At 38.5% G+C, this 23,089-nt stretch overlaps 3 protein-coding genes and 2 long non-coding RNA genes across 5 annotated transcripts; 2 read left to right on the top strand and 3 right to left on the bottom strand.

Annotated features, from left to right (window-relative positions):
- LOC18784717 (protein DETOXIFICATION 35) lies at positions 1,684 to 5,289 on the bottom strand. Its single transcript, XM_020558410.1, has 7 exons — positions 4,910 to 5,289; positions 3,184 to 3,809; positions 2,958 to 3,014; positions 2,594 to 2,832; positions 2,384 to 2,502; positions 2,177 to 2,263; positions 1,684 to 2,037 (listed from the first exon to the last, which is right to left on the bottom strand). Exons 1-7 carry the CDS (start codon positions 5,171 to 5,173, stop codon positions 1,957 to 1,959), a joined length of 1,473 nt encoding a protein of 490 aa, XP_020413999.1. The 5' UTR covers positions 5,174 to 5,289; the 3' UTR covers positions 1,684 to 1,956.
- LOC109947165 (protein DETOXIFICATION 35-like) lies at positions 8,402 to 9,758 on the bottom strand. The gene is made up of 6 exons (XM_020556709.1): positions 9,747 to 9,758; positions 9,503 to 9,509; positions 9,109 to 9,240; positions 8,894 to 9,012; positions 8,726 to 8,812; positions 8,402 to 8,646 (listed from the first exon to the last, which is right to left on the bottom strand). The coding sequence occupies exons 1-6, from the start codon at positions 9,756 to 9,758 to the stop codon at positions 8,569 to 8,571; spliced, it is 435 nt and encodes a 144-aa protein (XP_020412298.1). The 3' UTR covers positions 8,402 to 8,568.
- On the bottom strand, positions 9,773 to 10,148 carry LOC109947645. The gene is made up of 3 exons (XR_002270424.1): positions 10,097 to 10,148; positions 9,949 to 10,005; positions 9,773 to 9,858 (listed from the first exon to the last, which is right to left on the bottom strand). It is a non-coding gene; the product is annotated as an uncharacterized LOC109947645 (long non-coding RNA).
- Positions 11,914 to 13,717, top strand: LOC18787050 (transcription termination factor MTERF6, chloroplastic/mitochondrial). The gene has a single exon (XM_020558374.1). The coding sequence runs from the start codon at positions 12,329 to 12,331 to the stop codon at positions 13,517 to 13,519; it is 1,191 nt and encodes a 396-aa protein (XP_020413963.1). The 5' UTR covers positions 11,914 to 12,328; the 3' UTR covers positions 13,520 to 13,717.
- Positions 14,946 to 16,884, top strand: LOC18786458. The gene is made up of 2 exons (XR_002270450.1): positions 14,946 to 15,037; positions 16,227 to 16,884. It is a non-coding gene; the product is annotated as an uncharacterized LOC18786458 (long non-coding RNA).

Below are 23,089 nucleotides of genomic sequence, written 5' to 3'. Positions count from 1 at the left end.
ATATTTAAAACCACCAAGAGGTTCTTTAGAGCTTTATGCTTTGAAGGTTATGACCAAGGTAATATAGAAAATTCCAAGTAAAAATAAGAGCTTTATGCTTTGGAGGTTTGACCCCCTCGAAATCTATTTGCCCAAATAGAGAGAAACAACAAGAGAAAGAGTGAGTAAGTGAGGAAGGATGTGATATTTTTTGCAAGTGAGACAAACAGTAACAGAGCAAGCGAGACAAACAGTAACAGAGCAACAGACAAAGACAACAGGGATGTTTTTCCAAGTGCGTTTTTGCTGTTGGTTTTCTATATCACGTATTGGCATGAGAATGACATTTTTCCATTTGGGAAGATAGTTAAAACCCTAGAAATTAAAGAGAAAGAGGGACGATTGAAATTGAAAAGAAATAAACATAATATGCATCTCTTACCTGAGTCTTGTGGCTCAGCAGTGCGCTTCAATTGATCCAACAAGAAAAAACTGTAGGCATAATGGAAGAGAAGGAGAGGAGTGGGCTATGTGAAGAGATTGTGAGAAGAAGCAACATGATGTGAGGGAAGGAGGAAGAGAGAGCGTGAAAATAGATTGGGGTATTTTCGGAAGTTTGTAAAGTTCATTAAAACCCAGCGCTTCTCAAATCTGATTACCGTATAATCAGAAAATGAAAGCAGGTCATTAGCTGCTTTCATTTATTACTTTCTCTGACAACAATTTTTAAAAATAAGTGATTTTCTTATAGGTTACCAAACAAGGTTGGGCTTCCCGAAATTTTTTTAAAATCACTTATTACCCCAAATAAGCAATGCCAAACGGGTACTAAATTCGCAACATTTCATCCAATTTGCTGTTAAATATGAGGGTAAAATAGTCATTTTGTACGTTAAAAATAAATAAAAAATAAAAAATAAAATAAAAAATTGAAAATTGAAATAATAGTCATAAAATAAAAATTGAAAACTCTCTCTCTTTTCCTTCTTCTTCTTCTTTTCTCTTCCCTCTGTCTCCGTCTTCTTCTCTGTGTCTATTTCCATCTATGGCCATAAAGTCGTGCACGGCCCTGATATGAAGTGGGAGGGAGCTAGCTAGCGTCCGGAGATGAATCCGACGGTGATAAGACTGGGTGGTGGTGTTGTGAACTGGGATGGTGTGTGTTGGGTTTTGGTTTGGTTTGGTTTTGGTCGTGTGACTTGGTGAGAATGAAGTCCCATATTTATATAGTTCCAATTTGTCTTTGACTTTTACTTCTTTGCTTTGACTTAAAATATTACTGTATTTCGACTGTAATTTATTTTGTTTTTTTTACTTTGTTAATTAATGGAAAAAGAAACATTCCCAATTAGTGCCAGACTGCAACCTATTTAAATCTAAGTGTATCTATGTATAATTATATCAAGGCTTGTTTAGTAACTAATTAATAAATTCTGCATGGCCGTAGGATTGCATTTAAAATACTATCAACATATTTAATGAATACAATTCAACGACCAAGATTAGAAGCATGTAACGAATACTTAACATAAAATACTTATTGGAGAATCTCCGAGAAAGCTAGTTTTTAGCATTATGGTTTCTTTTTCTGTTGTTGCTCCTTTGCAAGCCCTTGTTTGCTACTATTCTAACAATAAACTTATGCATATTGATCTTAGAGATAGTGACTTTTAGTACCAAAATTAACATAAACTATTGATTATGAAAGAGAACCCTGAAAAGGGGAAATCAGATCAAACCAGTTGAATCAAATTGATAGGTAAATTAAATTCTGTACTACTGACAGGGAGGTAAAATCTCCTGCCGGGAACAAATCAAGCTGGTTTAAAATTGTCAACACAAAATTTGGAAGAGCACCCTGCAACTCTAAAACATGACTTCCAGAGAAATTCAGGCCAATATAAGCAGGGAGATTTTAGTTACTCAGGATATCTTGTCGGAGGAGAAACATGATGTGAATTTCTTTTAGGATCAAGTTCATATATGGTTGTCAGCTATCTTCTCATATTCAACGTTTTGTCCACCCCACTTCTTCATTCGCTCCGAAGATTGTTCAACCTGTGCCAAGAAAAAAGATTATGATTATTGTCTTTTAAACAAGAATGCTGAAGACATAAGTAAATGAAAATCCTTGTTGGTGATCAGTTATAAAGTAAACTGAAGGACCATATGGATTCCTATAACAGATTTAACTGACCTCCTTGTTCCAGTTGGTTCTATAAAGCACTATCAAGAGAAGCAACGTTTGAAGAGCAGTTCCACATATCATACCTCCCCAAATTCCCTAAAATAATGAACAAATGTTGGTATTAAAACTAGCTGGACAAAACACAGATTAGAGACCGTGAAGACGAAAGAATCTCACAAACATTTAGCTGTGGAACTGAGACTGAAAATGTTTTACCTTAACTCCCCAGTTTGCTTTATAACCAAGAAGGAATCCAAGTGGGAGGCCAAAAATGTAATAACAACCCAAGTTGATATAAGCCACCAGTCCTTGCCATCCGCCTCCAATAGCAACACCTGAAGTCATGAATCCAGTAAAAATTAAAAGGGGGAAGAGTCCTGTATACAGAAAGGGAACTGAGGAAAAGCCAAGTGACTCGATTGATACCCGAAATGACGGGTTGGACACTATTAAGAACCATGGTAATTCCAAGAAGAAATGCTAGCTTAGCAACAGCTTGTTGCAATTCCGCGTCGCTTGTGAAGATGACAGAAAAGTAGTCTTTGGTTATCAAGATGACAATCATGCAAACAATCCCAATGAGCAGAGACTCAAGGACTGTCACGCAGACAGCGTATTTAGCTGCTCTTGGACGTCCCAATCCAAGTTCATTGGAAACTCGAACACTGAAAAATCAGCGGCAGGGATAATTGTAAGCACAACATCGTTGTTGCCTCAAAAAGTGTTGTTTGTGTATGATGACAATGACATACAAAGTACACCAAATGATAAAAGTAGTCTTGGTACTTACCTTACTGCAGCATTAATTCCAATGAACAACATTGCTTCCCATCCATTGAGATTCATGCTGCAATGCCAATTGATTGAGTAAAAATCCAAGAAAAAACATCATAATTTGAATGCGGAAATGTACATAAACCATCTAATCTAAGAAGGAAAAAGAAAAAAAAACAAAGGATCAGCAGCAGAAGTAGAAAGTGGTTGCAAGAACAAAAAGGAGGAAGTTGGGTCCTTACCAGATAGAAAGTGAATCAAGAGAAATCACAGCATTGCCAAGATGTCCAGTAAGAATGATTATACTCATCATATACCAAATCTCAAGGCAAAGCATGATAGCTGATTCGAGTGAGAGCCTTACAAAGGCCCAGATGTCTTTGAAAGCTAACCATGAAAAACCACTCCACCCTTCATTGCACCAACCGATTATATAAATAACTTGACAAATCGCAAGTTCCCAACCTGTGATGTCAAATGCTAGAGCTGCACCATAGATGCCCCAATCCAACACGTAAATGAAGAGAAAGAGCCATCCAATGTGTATAATAAGGGCCAGAAAACCAATCCATGCAAGAACAGCAACCTTGCTTTGTGCCTGAAGGAACTTTTGGGAAGGGAACGTGATGGCAAGTGAGAATAACTGAGGAATGACATATATGGTGAAGGTTCCAGCAAGGTCAGCCACTTCTTCGTCCTGCCCAAGAAGCTTTAAAATCGGGGCAGAGAAAACGTAGAGTGGCGTGAGGATGACACAGCTGGTAAATAGAATGATCCATGACCTTTGCATGTACACTCCAAGCATGTTAACCCTTCCAGCACCAAATGCTTGACCACAAAGCGTCTCTAATGCACTTCCCATGCCGAGCTACAAGTTTGTACAAATTATCAAATTTAGCTCCTTCAATTCCATGACATAGGTTTTGCTGCTAAGCTACATACATAGTCGATACTGCATACCAATCAATCAATCATGCATTTGATCTGAATGATCTATCATATGCATGCATGCATGCATACATACATACATACATACATAATTCCATATTAGTAAGACAACCCATTAGAATAATTCAAAGGGGGGAAAGACAGAGTTTTGAGTGTTCCTTTTAATTAGATTTCGATTTTAAAAAAAATTGGTTAAATTAAATTTGATTTTTCACCGTTAGTTAATATGGTTTATCCAAAATACAAAGGCTAATCCATTAGGATAATTGGGTTGATTTTTCAAATATTTTGGGCTCATTATCCTCTCTCTCTCTCTCTCTCATACAAAATCTCTTATCATTTCCGAGCTTTTCTCAACTGTGAAACAGAGTATGATTCAAAGACTACAACTTCCAATAAGAAACATAGAAAAACTCTCCACTCAACTTTAGTCAGTCTCTGAGACTGGAAAGGTGTGTGCCGTCTAATTCACAGAAAGTATATACATTTAACCATTTTAATATATAAATAAATAAAAATGCAGAATATTTTGAAAACTGAGGAATACCTAACACACACTAAAAACAAAAAAATAAATTTAGGTTTTAGTTACAAAAAAACTTTCACTTTTGAAAAAAGCCAAAACTTTTTCAAAAAAGACAGAAAAACTTCTCAACTTTTAAATTAAAGACATGCAAATATAAAGGATTCCTTAAGAAATCCAAAAATAAATAAGGGCAATTTTGTCCATTTTGGCTTCTTTTAAAAAATTTCTCACTCTTTTAGCCTTTTCCAAAGTCTCCCAAAAAAACAGATAAAAGAAAAGCATGAAGAAGAAGACAAGTGCAACATAAGAAACCCAAATCATAAAAACATAACTCAAGTAGAAAAAGACAAGAGTTATTAAATCTCACCCCACCTAGGCTATATGTAAATTGACGACATGCGCGTTGCGTGCACCCCATTAATTATATATGAATTATGGTATGTGAATTAAATGCATGGAATTAATAAATGAAATGGTGGCTAGAGCTAATTTACCAAGAAGCCGAAAGAGAAGGTTGAGATCACAGAGAGTGAGATTGAGACGGCAGAGAGCTGAAGGTTTCCGAGGTGTCCGACGAACATGGTGGAAACAGAGTTGGTCCCAAAGTTGCAGATGATTGTGAAGGCGATGGGCCCTCCTATTTTCCACAACTTCTGAGTCTCTCTCCACGTCACCGACCGAGCATCCTTCCAGCTCGTCACCGGCTCATAGTCTCGAACATCGCCGCCGTTCACTGCCGGAAGCAGTGGCGCCTCCATATGAATTAAATACTGCAGGAACGCGTGCACGGCCCTGATATGAAGTGGGAGGGAGCTAGCTGGCGGCCGGAGATGAATCCGACGGTGCTAAGGCTGGGTGGTGTGGTGTGTGTTGGGTTTTGGTTTGGTTTGGTTTTGGTTATGTGACGTCGGGAGAATGAAGTCCCATACTTATATACTTCTTCTTTGACTTTTACTCCTTTGCTTTGACTTAAAATATTACTTTATTTCGAGTGTAATTTATTTTGTTTTTTTGTACTTTGTTAATTAATGGAAAAAGAAACAATCCCAATTAGTGCTGGACTGCAACCTATTTAAATCCAAGTGAATCTATATATCAAGGCTTGCTTAGGAACTAATTAATAAATTCTGCACGGTTTGTGTAAAAAGACTTTGATTTGTATATTATTAGTCTCAAGTCTGAATCCTTATAACACCTTAACAATCAGAGATGGACTCAATCACAGGTTAACTTGAGTTATAGCTTAGGTGGCTTTTATTATTTTCCAGCCCAAAGTCACATGTAGCCCACCCTACAGCCTACCCCACTTCATGCATCAGCCCTTCAAACGTTCAATTTTCTTGGTGGGTCATTTTAAGGTTCAAGAAGTATAAATTATTATTATTACTAAAATTTGGGGATTTTTTAAGGTTCAAGAAGTATAAATTAGGGATTTTCAATTCAGTGTTATGAATTATCAATTACGGATTTACAATTAGGTTTTGTAAGTAAGGTAAATTTAGTCCACCATATTTTGAAATTCTAGGTCCGTTCCTGTTAATAATGTGTGTGAAACTTCCCTTCCTCATTCCTCTTGTAATGTAGACTTTGTACTATAAAAAAAATCTGCACGGCTTGTGGAAAACTTTGCAAAGTATTGTTAATTTTAATCTAGAAGAAAGAAAAATCAAATTAGGTAAGCTATGCTTTGCATGAGCTCGTCTTGCTCCAATTTTGCAAATATCAAAGAACGTGGCTCTCACTCATCATTGGTGAATGTCAGTGTCACAACTCAGAAGGTTTGCAAATATCAAAGAACGTCCAAGGGATATGGATGGTTAATAATTACAATAGATTTGACAAAGAATGGTCTTGGATTTAGCTAGACTAACGTAAACTCAAAGCCCACCATTCAAATTTTCCAATGTAATTTCAAAAACCAAGCAATGAAGTTTTGAACCACCACTCTCTCGCCCACCTACCAATCGCTCTTGAGACATCGAAGTTTCCTCCTCCCATTTGAAATGCGGACTGTTTGGTACAAATATAGCTAAGCTAAGCCCCACACCATACATTATACATGCTCAATGGAACATATATTTGTCAACGTACGTATCCATGTGTAATTATTTCCCTTGTTTGCACCGCACAGCAGCAGCACAAGAATCCAACCACCTCACCTTCAACTTGGTAAGATTTTCTCAGCACCAGACACACACACAAACTAAAAAGTTGATATGGTAATCGATGCTCCATTGTCCACGTCTCTGGTACTAAACATCAATAAATGCTGAAATGAATGGACCTGAATAAATCTGATATTTTCTCAAAATTTTAACATCTCTGCGTGATTATTAATGGAGGTGCATTAGATTGTCATAATGTTGATGTTATATTACTTCTCCGTAATTGTAATGACTCTTTATGACTAATGACTTTTTTGATTGAATTATGATTGCAATCAAATAATTTCTTAAAACACAAAAAATAATTGAATCCATTAAAGTATTTGTCTGACTAAAGATCATGGGAGGCTTTTGGCTCCCTCATGACCTAAAAGAGATTTTTGAACCCTACCCAAAGTGGATGCGAGCACAGATGGTGGACCCAAAGGCACAAAGGCTCAAAACTCTAACAAACCTTTACTCAACCTTTTAAATGTCCATGGGTCTACAGACCCGGACCACAAAGCGTTCCCAGTGCAGTTGCCATACCTTGCTACATACATAAATGCATAGCTAAATTAAATTAGTCTCTCTTTCATTCCTCCAACACAAGTCATCTCTTAAGCAACATTTCTAAAAATTGCCGCTGCAATTGGCCACAGAATTACAAATATTCAAGTCAAACAGCCCTTGAGCATTTAACAGAAAATCAAAAGGAGACGTGCAACCTGCTATGCTATATACTCTCTCTCTCTCTCTCTCTCTCTCTCTCTCTCTCTCTCAATATATATATATATATATATAGCCAAAAGACTGAGGAGAATGTGACCATATATTCACCTAATAAATGTAACTGAACTCACTCAAAAGTTAAACCTTTCCCTATAATTAATTAATAAGAGTAAACAACTCAAAACAATATAAGCATGTAAACAGTCACATTTTTACATGAACACATATGATACATATATACACATATATATAGAAATAGAAATAGAAATAGAAACAGAAGCAGATGTAAATAGATGTAAACCAGTAAACCGAAAGGGATGCCAGAGATGACAGTGACAGAAAGGGAAATAGCAGAGAGCTCAAGATCTCCGAGATGACCCACAAAGATGGTGGTGACAGACACAACCAGGTACTAAAACAGAGTTGTAAACGCCACTGGAGCTGCAATTCTCCAGAGCTTGGCTGCCTCCTTCCAAGAGACCCACATGGCCTCCTCAAAGCTCCTCACTGCCGCGTAGTCATCATCAGCTGCCTCCGCTTCGCTTTTGCCTTTGAGCAACGGTTCCATTAATTTACTCCAAACCAAACTCACCAATGAATATGAGAGTTTATGAGCAATAGTACTATATGCTCTTATAGAACATGAATTTTATTTTCAATATTTGTTGTTTTGTGGGCAATGACAGCCACTTTAGCTACCTAGCAAGCATGGTGATGGAATGGTGAGGAGCCATTATAGTTAACACATTTACAGTGTGTGGTGTGAAAGACTGAAGCAGAGCAATTATGTCTTTACTTTTGTCATCTTCTTGTGCCAAAAATATCTCATTCTCTAGAATGACAGAAATTCATTATGATGAAGGCAAATTCACATTTTCTTCTTCTTTTTCGTTTTTTTTTTCATTGCAATATGATGTTGTCGACCATGTCAAAACAACCCACAAGTCTATTTTTTGACAAGTAACCAAAATCTTTTGGGGCTTTTAAGTTTTATTGAAAATATAATTGAAATTGCAAAAAAAAAAAAAAAATAAAAAAGGACCGTCGCTTGGTGTAGCGTGGCTCATATCCTACTCAAATCATGGTAATGGTTGGCCAAAGTCCAAAAACAGGCGGCGACACCGTTAAGCTTATGAGCAGAGGAATATGCATTGGCCTCTGAAAATGGCAAAGCTAGAAATCTCACTATATCATTGCCTTTTTTGTACTCGTACTTGAAGATTTTATTCATCCAAAACAAAAAGTTTGAACATTGAACATTGAAGGAGCAAAGAATTTCAGGTACTTTGAGCTCCATTCCCAGCTGTGATGTCTTGACCACCCCACTTCCTCACGCATTTTGTTGCTTGCTCCACCTGCAGATTCATTTCAATGTGGATATTTTCAAATCTCACATTGTTTATGATTTGCAATGAATTGAAATATTGATTATACCTCTTTGTTCCAGTTGGTTTTGTAGAGCACAATCATCAGAAGCAAGGTTTGGAGAGCAGTTCCACATATCATGCCCCCGCAAAGTCCCTGCATCAATCACAGGAATTCATCAAACACTCTTGAATTAAAGTAACCTACTTGGAATTTGGAAATGATATCTTAACTTACCATCACTCCCAGATTTGCAATATAACCAAGAAGATATCCAAGAGGAAGTCCAAAAATGTAGTAACAACCCAAGTTTATATAAGCTACCAGTGCCTGCCATCCACCACCAATTGCAACCCCTTCAAGAACCAAGCAAGCAAACATGGGCATCAGCAGAAGAAGTGGCATTATTTGTATAACATTTCATAAACTTAGTCACACGTCAAAACGGGTACCTGATATTATCGGCTGGATGCTGTTGAGCAACATAGTTATACCAAGAAGATATGCTAGCTTGGCGACCGCTTGTTGCAGATCCTTATCACTTGTAAAAAGTAGGGAAAAACTGTCTTTGGTTATCAAGATAACTGTTGATGCTCAAAATGGCCCGGCCAATATTGAGTCCAATTTAGTGATTAGATGTGCTGAGTCTTCAGCAGAGAAGAGGGCTGAGGCCCTTGGTGAAATGGGTTGGTGAGAGACCTGTAGAAGGTAAAAAGAGGAGAAGCAATCGTTAAGCTTCGGACACCGGTGTGGTGCCGGCCGAAGGCTCTCCGATGCCTAAGTCAGTTACAAGTAGTAATTCTGGCAGAGTAACAGTAAAAGTGGGAGAGTAGTTCTTGGTTTTACCTGGGTACTGTTCCCTATTTATAGGGAAGTGAAAGTGGGAGCTTTGCACAAAGTTCCAATGTGGGACTTTATGCAAGCCGTTGTGGTGACGACACGTGTCCTGGAGATTAGGTTTGGCAGCTGAGAGCTTCGGCAGGTGTCTGGCACCTCGAAAGTGTGTCTTCCTTCGGCATGGGAGAAGGCGTGGCTGCCTTGGTGCTAGTCGCTTTGATGCTGGGTCTGCTCGGTTCATTATGGTGTAAACAATAACAATCATGAAAAAAATCCCAATTAGAAGACACTGAAATACTGTCACATAGACAGAGTATTTGGCTGCTCTTGGTCGTCCTGATCCAAGCTCACTGGAGACACGCACACTGCATTATTCGTAGAAATTAAAAACCTTAATTAACTCATTCACCAACATGAGAATAATCATTCAAATGCAACATGCAATGCTTGTTCACCTTATTGCCACATTTATTCCAATGAACAACATTAGTTCAAATCCGTTAATGTTCACGCTGCGAAAGGAAAAGAAGAGAATGGTATTAGCATTAGGTATCAAAAGCTTATCATTAGCCACCATGGTATTAGCATTAAGATGTTAATTACCAAATAGAAAGGGAACCAACTGCTATAACTGCATTATCAAGATGGCCTGTGATTTTGACAACACACCGTAAAATGTAAATAACTCTGTTGGTCCTTTTTTCCTTCCGTCGTTCCTTTTTGCCGCCCGCGGGGGTCAACTCTGCTAAGAGGAATGGAGAGGTTCGTTGGATCGACACCAATGATCCGATCGGATGGTATCTCTTGGCTCGCAAAGAGGACTCCTTTAATTTTTGAACACAATTGAAAGTTGAATCAGTTTGCCAAAAGCGAGCGGGCCTGATAGAGGCCTATCCGTCAACTTTTCTCAATTCTGATTCGTGATGTTGCGTAATCGTGCCATTATTGGGTATATGACCAGCCCAATAGATCTGGTATGGATGTTTATGAATGATTAAGGACTCGCGCGTCTTTTTCTGGACTTCTTCTCAAGCCATTGTGCTCCAAGAGGGGTACTGGCCTGGATTGATTCTTTTCTATGCCTCAATCAAGAGGACTTCAATATTCTTTCCTTCACGAATGTCAACTTGACAAGTATGAGCGATACCTGAACAAGTAAGAGAGAGAGAGAGAGAGAGAGAGAGAGAGAGAGAGACCAAGTTCGTGGTTAGTAAACCTTATTCGGGTTTTAACAACCAGTTTCAATATCTTTATCGTCCTTGGGCTAGATTAATAGTTAATTTGAGCCCACCGGTATAATTCGGGCCCAACTCAACTTCCTATCCCTCCTATTTTTGCTGTTTCATTCGAGCCCCTATTCCCTTTCGGGCCCGAACGTTGGTTCTTTTGGACTTTTATAAAGGGAAGAAGGCGGGAATTCAATTCTATGTATTAAAATAGTCCATAATTCATTTTTGGGTAATTAAGTGAACTTATTAAAGATGAATTTCCTTTAGCTTATATTTAATTTAAGTGTAAACCAAATAACAGAACCTTCTTTAATTAATACATCAATTATCTTTAAAATACAAAGCAAGGAAAGAGAGACTGGAGACTTCTCAATCCAGTTAAGTGATTACAAGAATTGAAAATATATTACTTTTAAAAGAAAATCATACTATGAGTATGGCAGAGCAACGATGGATAAATGCAGTAGTTGTCACCCGGTTATCTAAATGAAGTAGACAGATTGTTATTATGAGAATCTTTGAATGTTTTTTGAGACGTTGTGTCTGATTTTGGAGAGAGAGTCTTCTTCTTCCGAAGTAGACTTTCTTTATTTATAGAGGATGAAAGAGCTTGTAATGATGGAAACTGCGACAAGACCTTTGGCTTGTGGTTCAAGGTCAGCTGCTGGATTGTTGGTCTTAACTGGTTCATAGAGGGAATGATGGAAGGCTTTTGGCAGGAACCGTCAGTTTTCCTTGTGAAGCTCTCTTGATTTGACCCCTTTGTACTTGAAGAACTGATGGGCAATTTGATCTTTCTCTGGTTTTGGTGGCTTCTATACGACTTGTTTTCTTGTTGGGAGAGAAAAAGTTCAAGTCGTCATTAAATGTGATAATCCCCTTTAATCTCCTATGTGAGCCTAGAAAACACGTTTATCAATTTTTTGGCCTTTAGTGCAAGATAAGGATTTGGTCATTTATGATTTGGGCCTTCTCATCAATTTATTCAAAAAGCCTGTTAAGAAAAAGGTGACTTTTCAAGAAATGACAAACATTAATGGACCTGGCTTTATCTTTGAGATATTCTTTTAATCCTTTGGACAATTTTTGGTCCATTTACCAAAACTGGGTAAAAACAAACTCATACATCGAAATTCCAATTGCAAGTAGAGGCATTCAAATTGCTTCTGGGCCGCACCTGAGAGTAACCACGTAGAGCGTCTATAAACCAAAGCATCATCGCCCAAATGTTCTTCGCCCTTTGTACCAAAGAAACAAATGCCCTCGACTGTTTTTTAGTTTGAAATTCAACCCTTTTTTTTGGGTTTTCTTATTGCCTGGGATTGGAGTAATTTCTTTGCTTTGATTTGTAGCGATGAAGACTGAAGAGGTTTTTCTGGCAGAAGATTTCCTACCACCATGGATGGCAGCAGTGAGCCAGTGACCGTCAGTTGTGAAAATGGTAAGAAAACTTACCCTAGCCGCAATGGTTTATCCTATACCAGGCAATTTTATTTGGATGGTTCAAATCTTTTTAGAATGCCGAGAACTGCATATTTTCTGAAGGCAGAGAATCAGCTTGGGCTTTAAGTTTTCATGTAGAAATTGTTCATCATCAACCTCTAACATGATTCAACTCTGCAATTTGAAGACTTTCAGATTGGTTCACTCAATATTTTCTTGTACATTTGCTTCCAAAACAAACAGAGTGTTGGTTGGAGATCCAAAACCCTCACATTTTTCTCTTCAGAGTCAGTTGCTCTGCAGACACATCACCTCTGAAATCTCAGAAAACCAACACAATTTCACAGTCACTTACCTCATAAACACTTGTGGATTGTCCCCAGAAGGAGCGATTTTAGCTTCTAAGTGGGTCAAGTTGCAGTCACCAGAAAGAGCAGACTCCGTTTTAGAGCTTCTGAGAAACCATGGAGCATCTCAAACCCAGATATCAAAGCTTATTAGGTCACATCCACAACTTCTTTCAGCTGATCCTGAGAAAACCCTTTTGCCAAAGCTTGAGTTTTTCAGCTCTCTTGAAATTTCAAAAGTGGACTTTGCAAAAACTCTGGCTTTTAATCCACACCTTTTGTCAGCCAGCTTGAGAAATCGGATTTTGCCCACTTATAACTTCCTCAGGAGTATGCTCTCTGAGAAAAATGTTGTTGCTGTTTTAAAACGCAACTCATGGATTTTCTTGGAAGGTCACTGCAAGCATGTGGTGCCAAATATTGGGCTTTTGAGAGAATTGGGCATGCCTCAACCATGCATTTCTTCTTTGCTAAATCGTGGTACCCGTGTTTTGATGGCAAATGCTGAAAACTTTGGTCAACTTGTGGGTGAGGTTAAGGAAATGGGATTTAATCTAGAAAAATCAACTTCAGTGAATGCCCTGTGTGCATTGTGCGGTAAGAATAAGTTGGTATGGAGTAGAAGTCGCGAAGTTCTTAAGACATGGGGTTGGTCTGAGGGTGATTTTCTCTCTGCCTTCAGGAAGAACCCGCAGTGTATGATTGTCTCGGAGAAGAAACTTATGCAAGCAATGGATCTTTTAGTGAACAAGATGGGATGGTCGTCAGGAATGATTGCCAAATATCCTGTGGTCCTCAGTCTCAGTTTGGAGAGGAGACTTATCCCAAGGTGCTCTGTTGTTAAAGTTCTGTTGTTGAAAGGTTTCATAAATGAGAACTTGAATCTGGGTTCTCTGCTGAAACGAACAGAGAAGCAGTTCTTGGAGATTTTTGTGAACAGATATCTTGGCGAAGTACCTGAATTGTTAAGTGTGTATCAAGGGAAGGTAGATATCCAGTCTGTCTGATCTGATATGTTGAAACGGGTGAGGATGTAATTATTTTAGCCACCTGATGCTGCATCACTCATATGCATTAGATTGCATTTGGCACAATACTATAATGCTGTCCTCTACCCTAGAAATTGTCTTTAAAGTAAGGTTTAAATTGTATCCCACATCTTACTAAAATTTTGCAGGAAGTAAATTCAGTTTTTTATTCTTCTACTCGGCAGCCTACCTGTTTTTAATTAGATTTATATATGCTTTCTTATTAGAACAAATGCCTGCCGTAGAGTCGCTAGAATTTCTTCTGTTTATGGTTCCCGACTTTGGTTACCCTTGAAAGTTGATTTTGTAGAATGTGCGCATATAATGCTTCTATTAGGGTACAATGTATTGTATTTTGGTTGAGGAGTGGAAGAAGCTAATTTCTGTCCATTTTTCAAAAGATAAGAATGACTCTCAATCCTTTATCCCTTGCTCTTTGAGTTATTGTCCTCTGAGATGCAGCTAGCCTACTTAAGCGGCCACGGTTGGTTTATAGGAACTACTTCAGTGTCAATGATTGATTAGATTCATATGTAATCATGTCAACATGGCATCGAAGGACTCGATAAGCATCATTTTCTCATTGTCTTCTCTTGTGTTAGCTTTTTTACCGAGACCTTAACGATTAGGAATGCGATATCTGCAATGCTTAAGGAATTGGGAATTCAGGGGACATAAAACTCGGCTCTGATGGAGTTGCAAAGTAGGGTGGTTTGGCAATTGTTGTCTTTAGGATGAATCTATCCCGCACTAATAGATGTGCAAAGATGTGTGGATCTCAAGAGGGAGGTCAAGGAACAATTTCACTGTTTTTTTGGAATAAATTTATGTTCAATGTACTTCTCTTCGTTCGCCAAAATATAAAAAGAGGCCTTGTTTATTCTTTACTTGGTTTATAGTTTTCAAGGATTGATTCTTAGTTCATTGCCCCCCAAGCCATGAAAAAATAAGTGCCTGGAAATGAATTTTTTGAATTGATTGAATTAATTCAGAAAAATGAAGAACGAGAGCAAAAAGGGGATTAGGGCAGTCCTTGAGAGGGTGGGAAATTGGAAAAGAAGGAAGAAAAAGGCAAGACAAAAAGCTCAAAGGGATGATCAAGTGAAGCTTGCGGGTTCAATTATTACATCTAAAAGTTGGTCTGAAGCTATGGTTGTTTGTATTGGGAAGACTTTGAATCGGTTCTTCTCCCCAAAGCTTTTGCCGTGATTGGGTTGCGAAATGATTGTTGATCCATCATCCAAACCACAAGGTGGCGCTAAAAAGAAGTCGTTTGAGATTTACGATGCATCAGCTGATGAACTCCCTTTGGGAAGTGCAATTTTTGCAATTTGCTTCGTCCTCTATCTTGCATTAATTTCATTCACTCTAATCTTGCATTCTTTTTTCAATCTAATGGCCAGGATCGTCTCAGACTAAATCATTACCCCAGAAATTGGAAACCCCTTTTGATGCTGATGATTTGGGAGGTGCTCGATGCTGATTTTAGCAACTCTGGTCAGATAACTTCTTTCCCCTTTCTTCATCTTTGCATGCATTGGAGGTTTGGATATGTTTGTAATCATTTTGAGAGCTTCATACTGGCTATTTATAAGAAAATTAAAACCAGATATCTCCACCGCGTACTCTCACCTTCTAAATTTCCTCTTAATACCTGTTGCCCTTGCTCACTTTCCTCTCATCCAACCATGAGTGCTCAACTTAATGCTAGCTCTTCACGGGCGAAATCCCGTAGTTTGAGTCCGACGTCTTCTCCCAGATTGGGGAGTAGGTCTTCTGTGGAACCCTCTGTGTTACACAAGGGCATATTTACCTTTAGGATTGAAAGAAATGAAACCAAAGTCTCCACCTCTGCTCTTGCGTCTAGTGTCCAAACTCAATGAGACTTTCTGCTTGGTAGGGAAAGTCTTTGGAGTTCCTGTGAATAGCAGAGTTATCAGGCATAGGCTCAAGAGTGAGTGGAAGAACCTGCAGGGTGAGGTCTCTATTGACCATATTGGTCGAGACTGGTATAAGGTGGAGTTCAATGCTGAAGTTGATGTTTTTTTCGTTTTGGATAACAGACCCTGGTTTGTCCAAGGTCAGATTTTTAACCTGCAGCGCTGGACCCCAGATTTCTCACCCTTTTATGCTGTTGTGACATCCATTGTGGGCTGGGTCAGAATTCCCTTTCTGCCCCTCCATTACAAAGACCCTGAGGTTCTCTATGATTTGGTCTCTATCCTTGGAGATCCTATTAGTGTGGACCTGCAGTCTACAGAGGGTAAACAGATTATGTTTGTTAGAGCTCACCTTGTGTTAGACCTAACTAGGCCCCTAAAAAGATGCCTAGTTCTGGGTGAGCATCCCCAGGAAACCATAATATTTGTTAGCTATGAAGCCCTTTTTGCGATCTGTTTCTATTGTAGCCAGAAGATGGAGCGCGATCACATTTGCCCTATCAAAATTTCAAACAAAAGCTTTCTGATGGCTTTTCCCAGGTGAAATGAAAATTGGATTCATGTAACAAGAGAAAGGTTTCCCACTCCTTAGCCGGAAAGATATGTGGCCATGCAGGTTGAAATATTAGAGAACGAACCTAATGTGTTCCTTAGGGAATGAGTCCTTGAGTTTGAAGAGCAACAAAAACTAGCTGATGATGTCATACTGGTGTTCCCACAGCCTATAACTGTGGACTATTTTGCAGAGGAAAATTCTGACCAGGGTGAGAAGGTGCCCACTGAGGTATAGGACCCAGGGTGGACGGTTGTGGCTAACCGTAAAGGCAAAGCCAAAATGCAAGAAAGGGATAGGAGAACTTTTAAAGAAGTTGCTAAGGGAATCAAATTTACTGAAGGAGGTGGGTCTCGTGATGTTGGGGTTAAGTTTTCTCCAGTTGACCATATTAGCAAGGGGAAGGGTAGGGCTGTTGTGATTGCCCCTGCTCATTCCCAAGAAGGCAGCAGTGCCTTCACTGGTTTCGCTTACAAGAGTCCTAAGAAGAGAACTCGTGATGAGGTGGAAGTGGAAGAGAATTATGCTCCAAGTGTTGAGATGCATGGAGAGTATCTGAGGGAGACTGAACCCTTGGTTGGTAACACCCCTAGCCCCAATCCATGAAGATGTTATTCTGGAATAGCCAAGGCAGTGGTTGGCCTGGCTTTATTTTGCAAGCCCTTTTTTATATTAGTACGTCTAGTTTGAATGTTTTCTATATTTTGGATTCCAGAGCCTCTAGGGTTGAGCTGAGGTTATTGCTCAGAGGCTTGGTTTTGATGGTTTCTTTTGTATCCATGCCCTTGGTCATTGTGGATGGATATTCTTATTGTGGAATCCTTCTTTTATTAATATAACCATTTTAGATTCCCATGAGCGTTTCATTCACTGCCACATTCAAGATCTTATTGACCAAAAAAATTGGAAAGCTACTTTTGTCTATGCTTATCCCTAGAAACAAAAACAACATCAGCTGTGGATTGATATCCTTGGCCTCAAACATGCGGCTTCTGAAGCTTGGATTCTTATGGGGGACTTTAATAATATATGCGCCCCTAGTGAGAAATTAGGTGGTTACACTCATTTGATGTCTGCTTTGGCAGATTTTAATGGCTTTATTAATGATGGTGAAATTATTTCTCTTGTGCTGCTGGCATTCCTTTTACTTGGTGCAATAGTCATAGAGTTATGGGATGCGGGTCTGCCTTTGAATTGTCCGATTCCTTTCTTTTTCAACTTGTTTGGGACTGCGTGTTCGCGTGATTTTTGCTTGTAATTTCCCTTTTTTTGCATTAAATAAAAAAAAAAAAAATCTGATGTTATGCAATTTATTATTATTATTTTTTAAAATGTCACATGAACTTATATCTTGAAATCAAGTTGTCATTTTAAAGAAAAAATTAAGAGAAATGACATCTTAATTTTTCAAAATTCATGATTTGTCATCTCACTTTAACACCAACTTTCCATCTATATTTAAGGGTATTTTAGTCTTTCCATTTTCAAGGGTATTTTAAAAATAGAAAATTCATTATAAAAAAATAAAATTGAAAATAAAAAAAATATCACCTTACCCCATCATCTGTGCACCTCCGGTGGCTCCAACTAACCCCGCTCACCTTGAAATCCAATCCCCCTTCCCTCTTTACAGGCCCTTCCTCCATTCCCCCTTTCAAACACAAATTTTCTCATCCCACCCAAACAAGGGCGGAATAAAGGAATTTATATAGGGCTGGGCTAAATTTTTTTTCTCTGGCTTCTTCTATATTATAGCTAAAACACATTTTTTTAGTCTTTAATGTTCAAACACAATATTTGTTGGAGTGTGGGTTTTCTTTCCCCCGATTAAAATTCTTTAGACCAGCATTCGTGGAGGGCAAGAATGCTATCAAACACTTTGCTGAAATCCAAATCCTAAGAAATTGGGTAAAATTTTGAATTATCTATCTACCTAGTCTTTGAAGAACCCAACACTTGCTTCCTACAAGGGTCAACCCCAAAAATCTCTCAATTGAAGAGATATAGGGGTTAGATAAGGACTTTAGTATTACCATTTTGGCATAGTTTTTTTTGTAAGTCGACAAAACTTGTCACTTTCAACAAGAAAAAAATGGTCAAATGTTGTAGAAGAGTTGTTGAAAAAAAAAAAAATCGTCACTCTGAATGAAATTGATGATCGGATCAAGCAACTAACACGTTTTAGGATTGTGTTCCAAGTCACTATGCATCGATGCCTTTTGGAGTCATGTTTGAAGTCATTTTGAGACAATACTAATTATGGTTGAAATTGGAAGAGAAATACCGAAGTGTTGAATTTTGATGTGCAAATACGTGTTTGTGCGATAAAAAGATGACGAAGTGAGACTATTTTATTAAGCCCCTGAATGCACATCAGAGAACGCATGGCATAAAAAAGTGCCCCCAAAACATCCGGTATGAGATTAGACAAATTTCTAGAATCTTATCAAAAATAGAATAATAATAAAATAATTTGTTTTTTTTAAAATTCTAGCCGAACAGGTATTGTTTGGGCTTAAATCCTACGAGCTAGCCAAAATGGTTTATTGGGTTCATTTTACAAAACGTTGGGCTGTGTTTATCAAAAATGGTGACTAGTCCTTACTATTTAGCCAAAGGGGGATTTAACTAATTCATGATTTTTTGATAAATTGGTAAATGAATTACCACAAGTGGTGATTTAATCCAAGAATCAAATTATTTCAATTAGTTTCAGTCCAAAATTCACAATTTCTTAGCTGTTAAAGTTTTTAAGGATATTTCCTCATCGTTCGTGACTAAACTACAAGGAAAATTGATGACCTTAAAAGTTGAAAAGTAAAAGTTAGACTTGCTTGAGAATCACGGCTATTTATTATATGATCATCGGATTTTTTCTTTTCCAAGAGTATTTGGTTATTTATGGTACCAACATTGGAGGAATCTAGAAATTATTGCTTGCTTCAGTCTAGTTGTTGCAAAAGGAATGATTAGGAGACATTCAGGAGTATTGATGAGCAGGTGCCAAAAACGATCAATGCATTGGAATGACAAAACTTTTGCCACTTTTGCATGAAATGGGGGCTAGTCCAAAATTTTAAAAAAAAAAATCCATATCTTTGTTGCGTCGATTCAACGCTGCACCATAATGGATTCAGCTGCATCCTCAACTTGTGATACTCGCAAGTGCACGAGTCGTTGGTAGTTTAGCATATGTAAGTGCAAGGTCAATTTCACAGGGATTGATGATTGAATGATCCAATTCAGTTTTCCTACACAAAACAGAAATGAAAACAAAAGAACACAAAAGAACACAAAAGAAGAAGAAAGAAAAGAACTAAGACAAGATGGTGAGGTTTTAGAATCCACCCTAATTGTTCTAATCACGTTATGGCAGCAAGTAAAAAAATTGATTCAATCATGACGATCCTCACAAATAAGTCCATGGTGTTTGTGTTCACCCGTTTTGATTTTAATCCTGTGATGGTATGGTAAAGTTCCCCATTGGCTTGACAACCATTAGTGGTTAACAAATCAACTTTCTTTTGTGCGTGAGCGTGCCACTGCTAGCAGTTCAAAACCCTAGCAGACTTCTAAAAAATAGATAACTTGCGCCCCAAGTTACTGACTTTTAAACAAGCAATTGTGAATTTGGGTGAGGAATATCTCTCAAATAAGTTCTTTTCTCGCCTCAGACTGGTGAGAACTTCATAATTTTTCACAGTACAAAATTGGTAGTTTTGGCCAGAATAAATGAAAAGAAAGTAAACTGTTTAGGCAGAACTGCTCATTACAAAGCTCAGAAAGAGAAAAAGCCAACTCCAGAATAGACAGCAGAGCGTTCGACTTCAATTTCTGCCTGGGTAGCTGCTTCTGAACTGGGCTGGATTGGATGTGTCTGTGTTGGATTGGATCGTCAACACCTTCAACTGATGAGTTTTAGCTGGAAATGGATACCGACATTTGAGTTTGGCAGAGCTTCAATTTATTTCGAGCCATGGAAGGCTTGTTGAAAGGGTTGAATTGAGGCATCTCCAGTCTGAAGAGAACAAAAGTGGCTCGATTGATGGTCACTGAGCTGGAACTGCACTATGGTGCCTGTCCTGCTTGACCAAGGCTTTCTGTAAATTTGTTGAGGTTTTCATATTTGTGAAAAATCCTGACTCTGCTTGACTTGGCTTTGTGCTGAACCAAATTTGTAACAAGAGAAATCTCGCTTTGTAAAACAGTTTCTCTGACTGAACCGAAAACAGAGATTTGAATTATAGTTGATTTGTTTCTTGTGGCTCGATGAGCTTTGGTCACTTCAGTGTTTGAAGGCTTTTAAGATCAATTGATCATTTTGAGTTTGTCAGTTATGACTTTGAGAGTTTTTATCTTGATTGATTTTTAGGCTGTCCTTCATCTGTTCACCCTCTCTCTTATTTTATAGGAAATGCTGGAGTAAGGTTTTTAATCTTTGAATAATGGACGGCAAATCTTTTCAAAAGATCTTTCTTTTTAAATGCCACAAAAAGGGGAAGCTATCTATTCTGGCAGAGAAGAACCATCAATAATAAGTTCCCATGGTGATCTTTTCCTTGCTTTTCCCAAAAAGAAAATCAACTCCTTTTGTTCTCTATTTGTTCCTTGTAAAGAAGGAAAGACACAATTGGATAGGACCCGACCCAAATTCCATTTTGGAATCCGAGCCAGACCCTGTGCACGTTCGACCACAAAATTATGATCCATAAGCCTCTAGAAGTTCCAATATACCCAGGACACATGTCCTGAGAGTTTGATCTCGATCGGACGGTCGGATTGATCACGATCATACAATCGAATGATTTCTAAAACCCTAGCCCTAGGGTTCGCGATTTTGGAGTATTGGGAACTCCGATTCACGATCCGTCAAATCCTAAACGATCCTGGAATTGTGTAGATTAAGATATCTGAAAATGATTACGATCCAACGGCTCAATTGTATTGAACCCGGAAATCATACAATATGCAAAATCCGTTCGAGGCTCAAACGGTATCCGAATTGAGATCTGCGAATTCCTACGCGCTCATGACAACACGAGGATCATTCTAGGACTGAATGTGGTCTCCACTAAACTGCCCACGCTCCGCCACACGCGCCGGCAGTGAGTGGGTGGCTTGATAAATTTCTGGCAGTCGGAAAAACTCCAAACCACCGGCCCAAACTCCTACTCTATGTAAAACAACCTATTTGGAACCACTTTTGTTCTTGGACGTACCCCAAAAACTAGCCGAAAGTGGCCGAAATTTCAATCTCAAAACCGACCGAGCTTTGGATTGTGGTTTGATCTACCTAGGCTAGAAATCGTTCAATCCTACCCAACCAACAGCTAAGTCATGAAAAATAGGTAAGGGTCCATACCTTTATCGTCCAATTTGGTGGTCAGAATACGGAGATCGACGGCTGTGAAATTTCAAACTAAACCGGATGAAATTTTCAATTTTTCCTACGAAACCGTGACAGCCGAGTGGCAGGGAAGGTCGGGCTTGGCGGCGGAGCTGACGCTGGTGCGATTAGGTCCAGTCTGGTGGGTCGGGGCGAGGTGTGGCAGTGGCTGGGTAGTTATGGAGGTTCGGCTGGGGGGTTTTCGAACCAGGGGAAGAAGAGATCGTGATAGAGAGAGAATTGGGGTTTTAAAATTCTGACTTTGCAAATTATCATTTTGCCCCTCTACGTATTTTGACCATATTTTCTTCGTTAAAGCTCCGATTTAAGCTTGCTACGTGTCTACGGACTCATTTCGTCGCGCTTTACGCAACGGTGTGTGTGGAATTGTCAAATTCTTTCTCTGTCAAAAAGTTAACTTTTCTTTAATAAATTATTCCAAGGGCAAAATTGTATTTCCTTCTAATAAAATAATAATTAAATATTAATTAAGGTTTGGGTTATTACACAATTTGTCATGATGGTCAGTTTGCTTTTCCTGTTGAACAACTCCCTTGCTCCCTACTTATCTCTTGAGAATGTAGTCTGCTTATCTCTTGGAAAGGTCACCTGCTTTAGTGTAGAGTTTCTCTGTTTATAAAAAGGGATTTTGATCTTCTTTCTTTGGCTGCAAACAATGGAGAAGTCTTCCTGTAAAACCTGCCTTCATTAACTCCTTATCAACTCCTCTGTGATAGTTGAAAATTTTGACTTTTTCAAAGTCAGAAATTCACGCTGGCGCTTCCTTGAGAAAAAGATATGCTGTTTTGGCTTTTTGGGATAGAGACCAAGTGGTGAGATCTTCTCAGAAGTTGGGCATTTATCCAACACTGTGTGTATCGGCTCTTTAATTGTAAATAATAGTAGTTTATTCTTTTCAGATCATGGCTGCTTTTGTAATTTGTTCAAAAGGATCTGGGCTTTTCTAGTGTCTTGGTTTTTTTCCTTATGATTCCTATAGATGAAAGCCCAAATGTTTGGTTCATGGGCCTCTCGACAAAAATGGGATGACGGGTAGAATTTTGGCCTAAACAGTTTGGATCAAATTGCATTGAACATCACAAGGACCCCAAAGCATTGTGTTTACATTAGGCGTCCTGGAAACCAAATCATATGAGTTGCTAATGGATGGAATGAAGATGATCCCCAAACCTTCCCAACAAGAGCAAAATGCATAAATCCTCAGGTGATCAATCAACCAACAAGAGCAAAATGCATAAATCCTCAGGTGATCAATCAAAGGATGCAAAATAGCTCCATTAAAACAGTGAAGAAGAATTCATGAATGAAATCAAACTTTATAAACTCAAACCATGATACAAGACTAGCAAGATGTTTATTAACTAATGACAGAAAAACAAAGTAAAGCTAAGGAAATACAAGAAGAAAATAAAAGACAAAGGGAGGAGAAAAAGATAGGGACATCATGCTAGAGATGGAAAAGCTTTATCTCCATGGCTGCCAGGAGGCCAAAGCCTCCCAGCTGCTGCCTTTTCTCTTCTCTCCCTTTGTGACTCTTAACTCTTCCTCTCTTTGTGTACAATGTAAGTGTAAATGATGGATTTGAATTTTCTTGACTACATAGCTCTTTGGAGACTCTCTATTTATAGGTATAAGGGTTAAGTGAATCA

The sequence above is a fragment of the Prunus persica genome, chromosome G2 (assembly GCF_000346465.2).
Source record: "Prunus persica cultivar Lovell chromosome G2, Prunus_persica_NCBIv2, whole genome shotgun sequence".
In the NCBI taxonomy this organism is placed as follows: Eukaryota; Viridiplantae; Streptophyta; class Magnoliopsida; order Rosales; family Rosaceae; genus Prunus; species Prunus persica.
The sequence above is the reverse complement of the archived record's forward strand: the minus strand, read 5'-3'. Positions and strand labels throughout refer to the sequence as shown.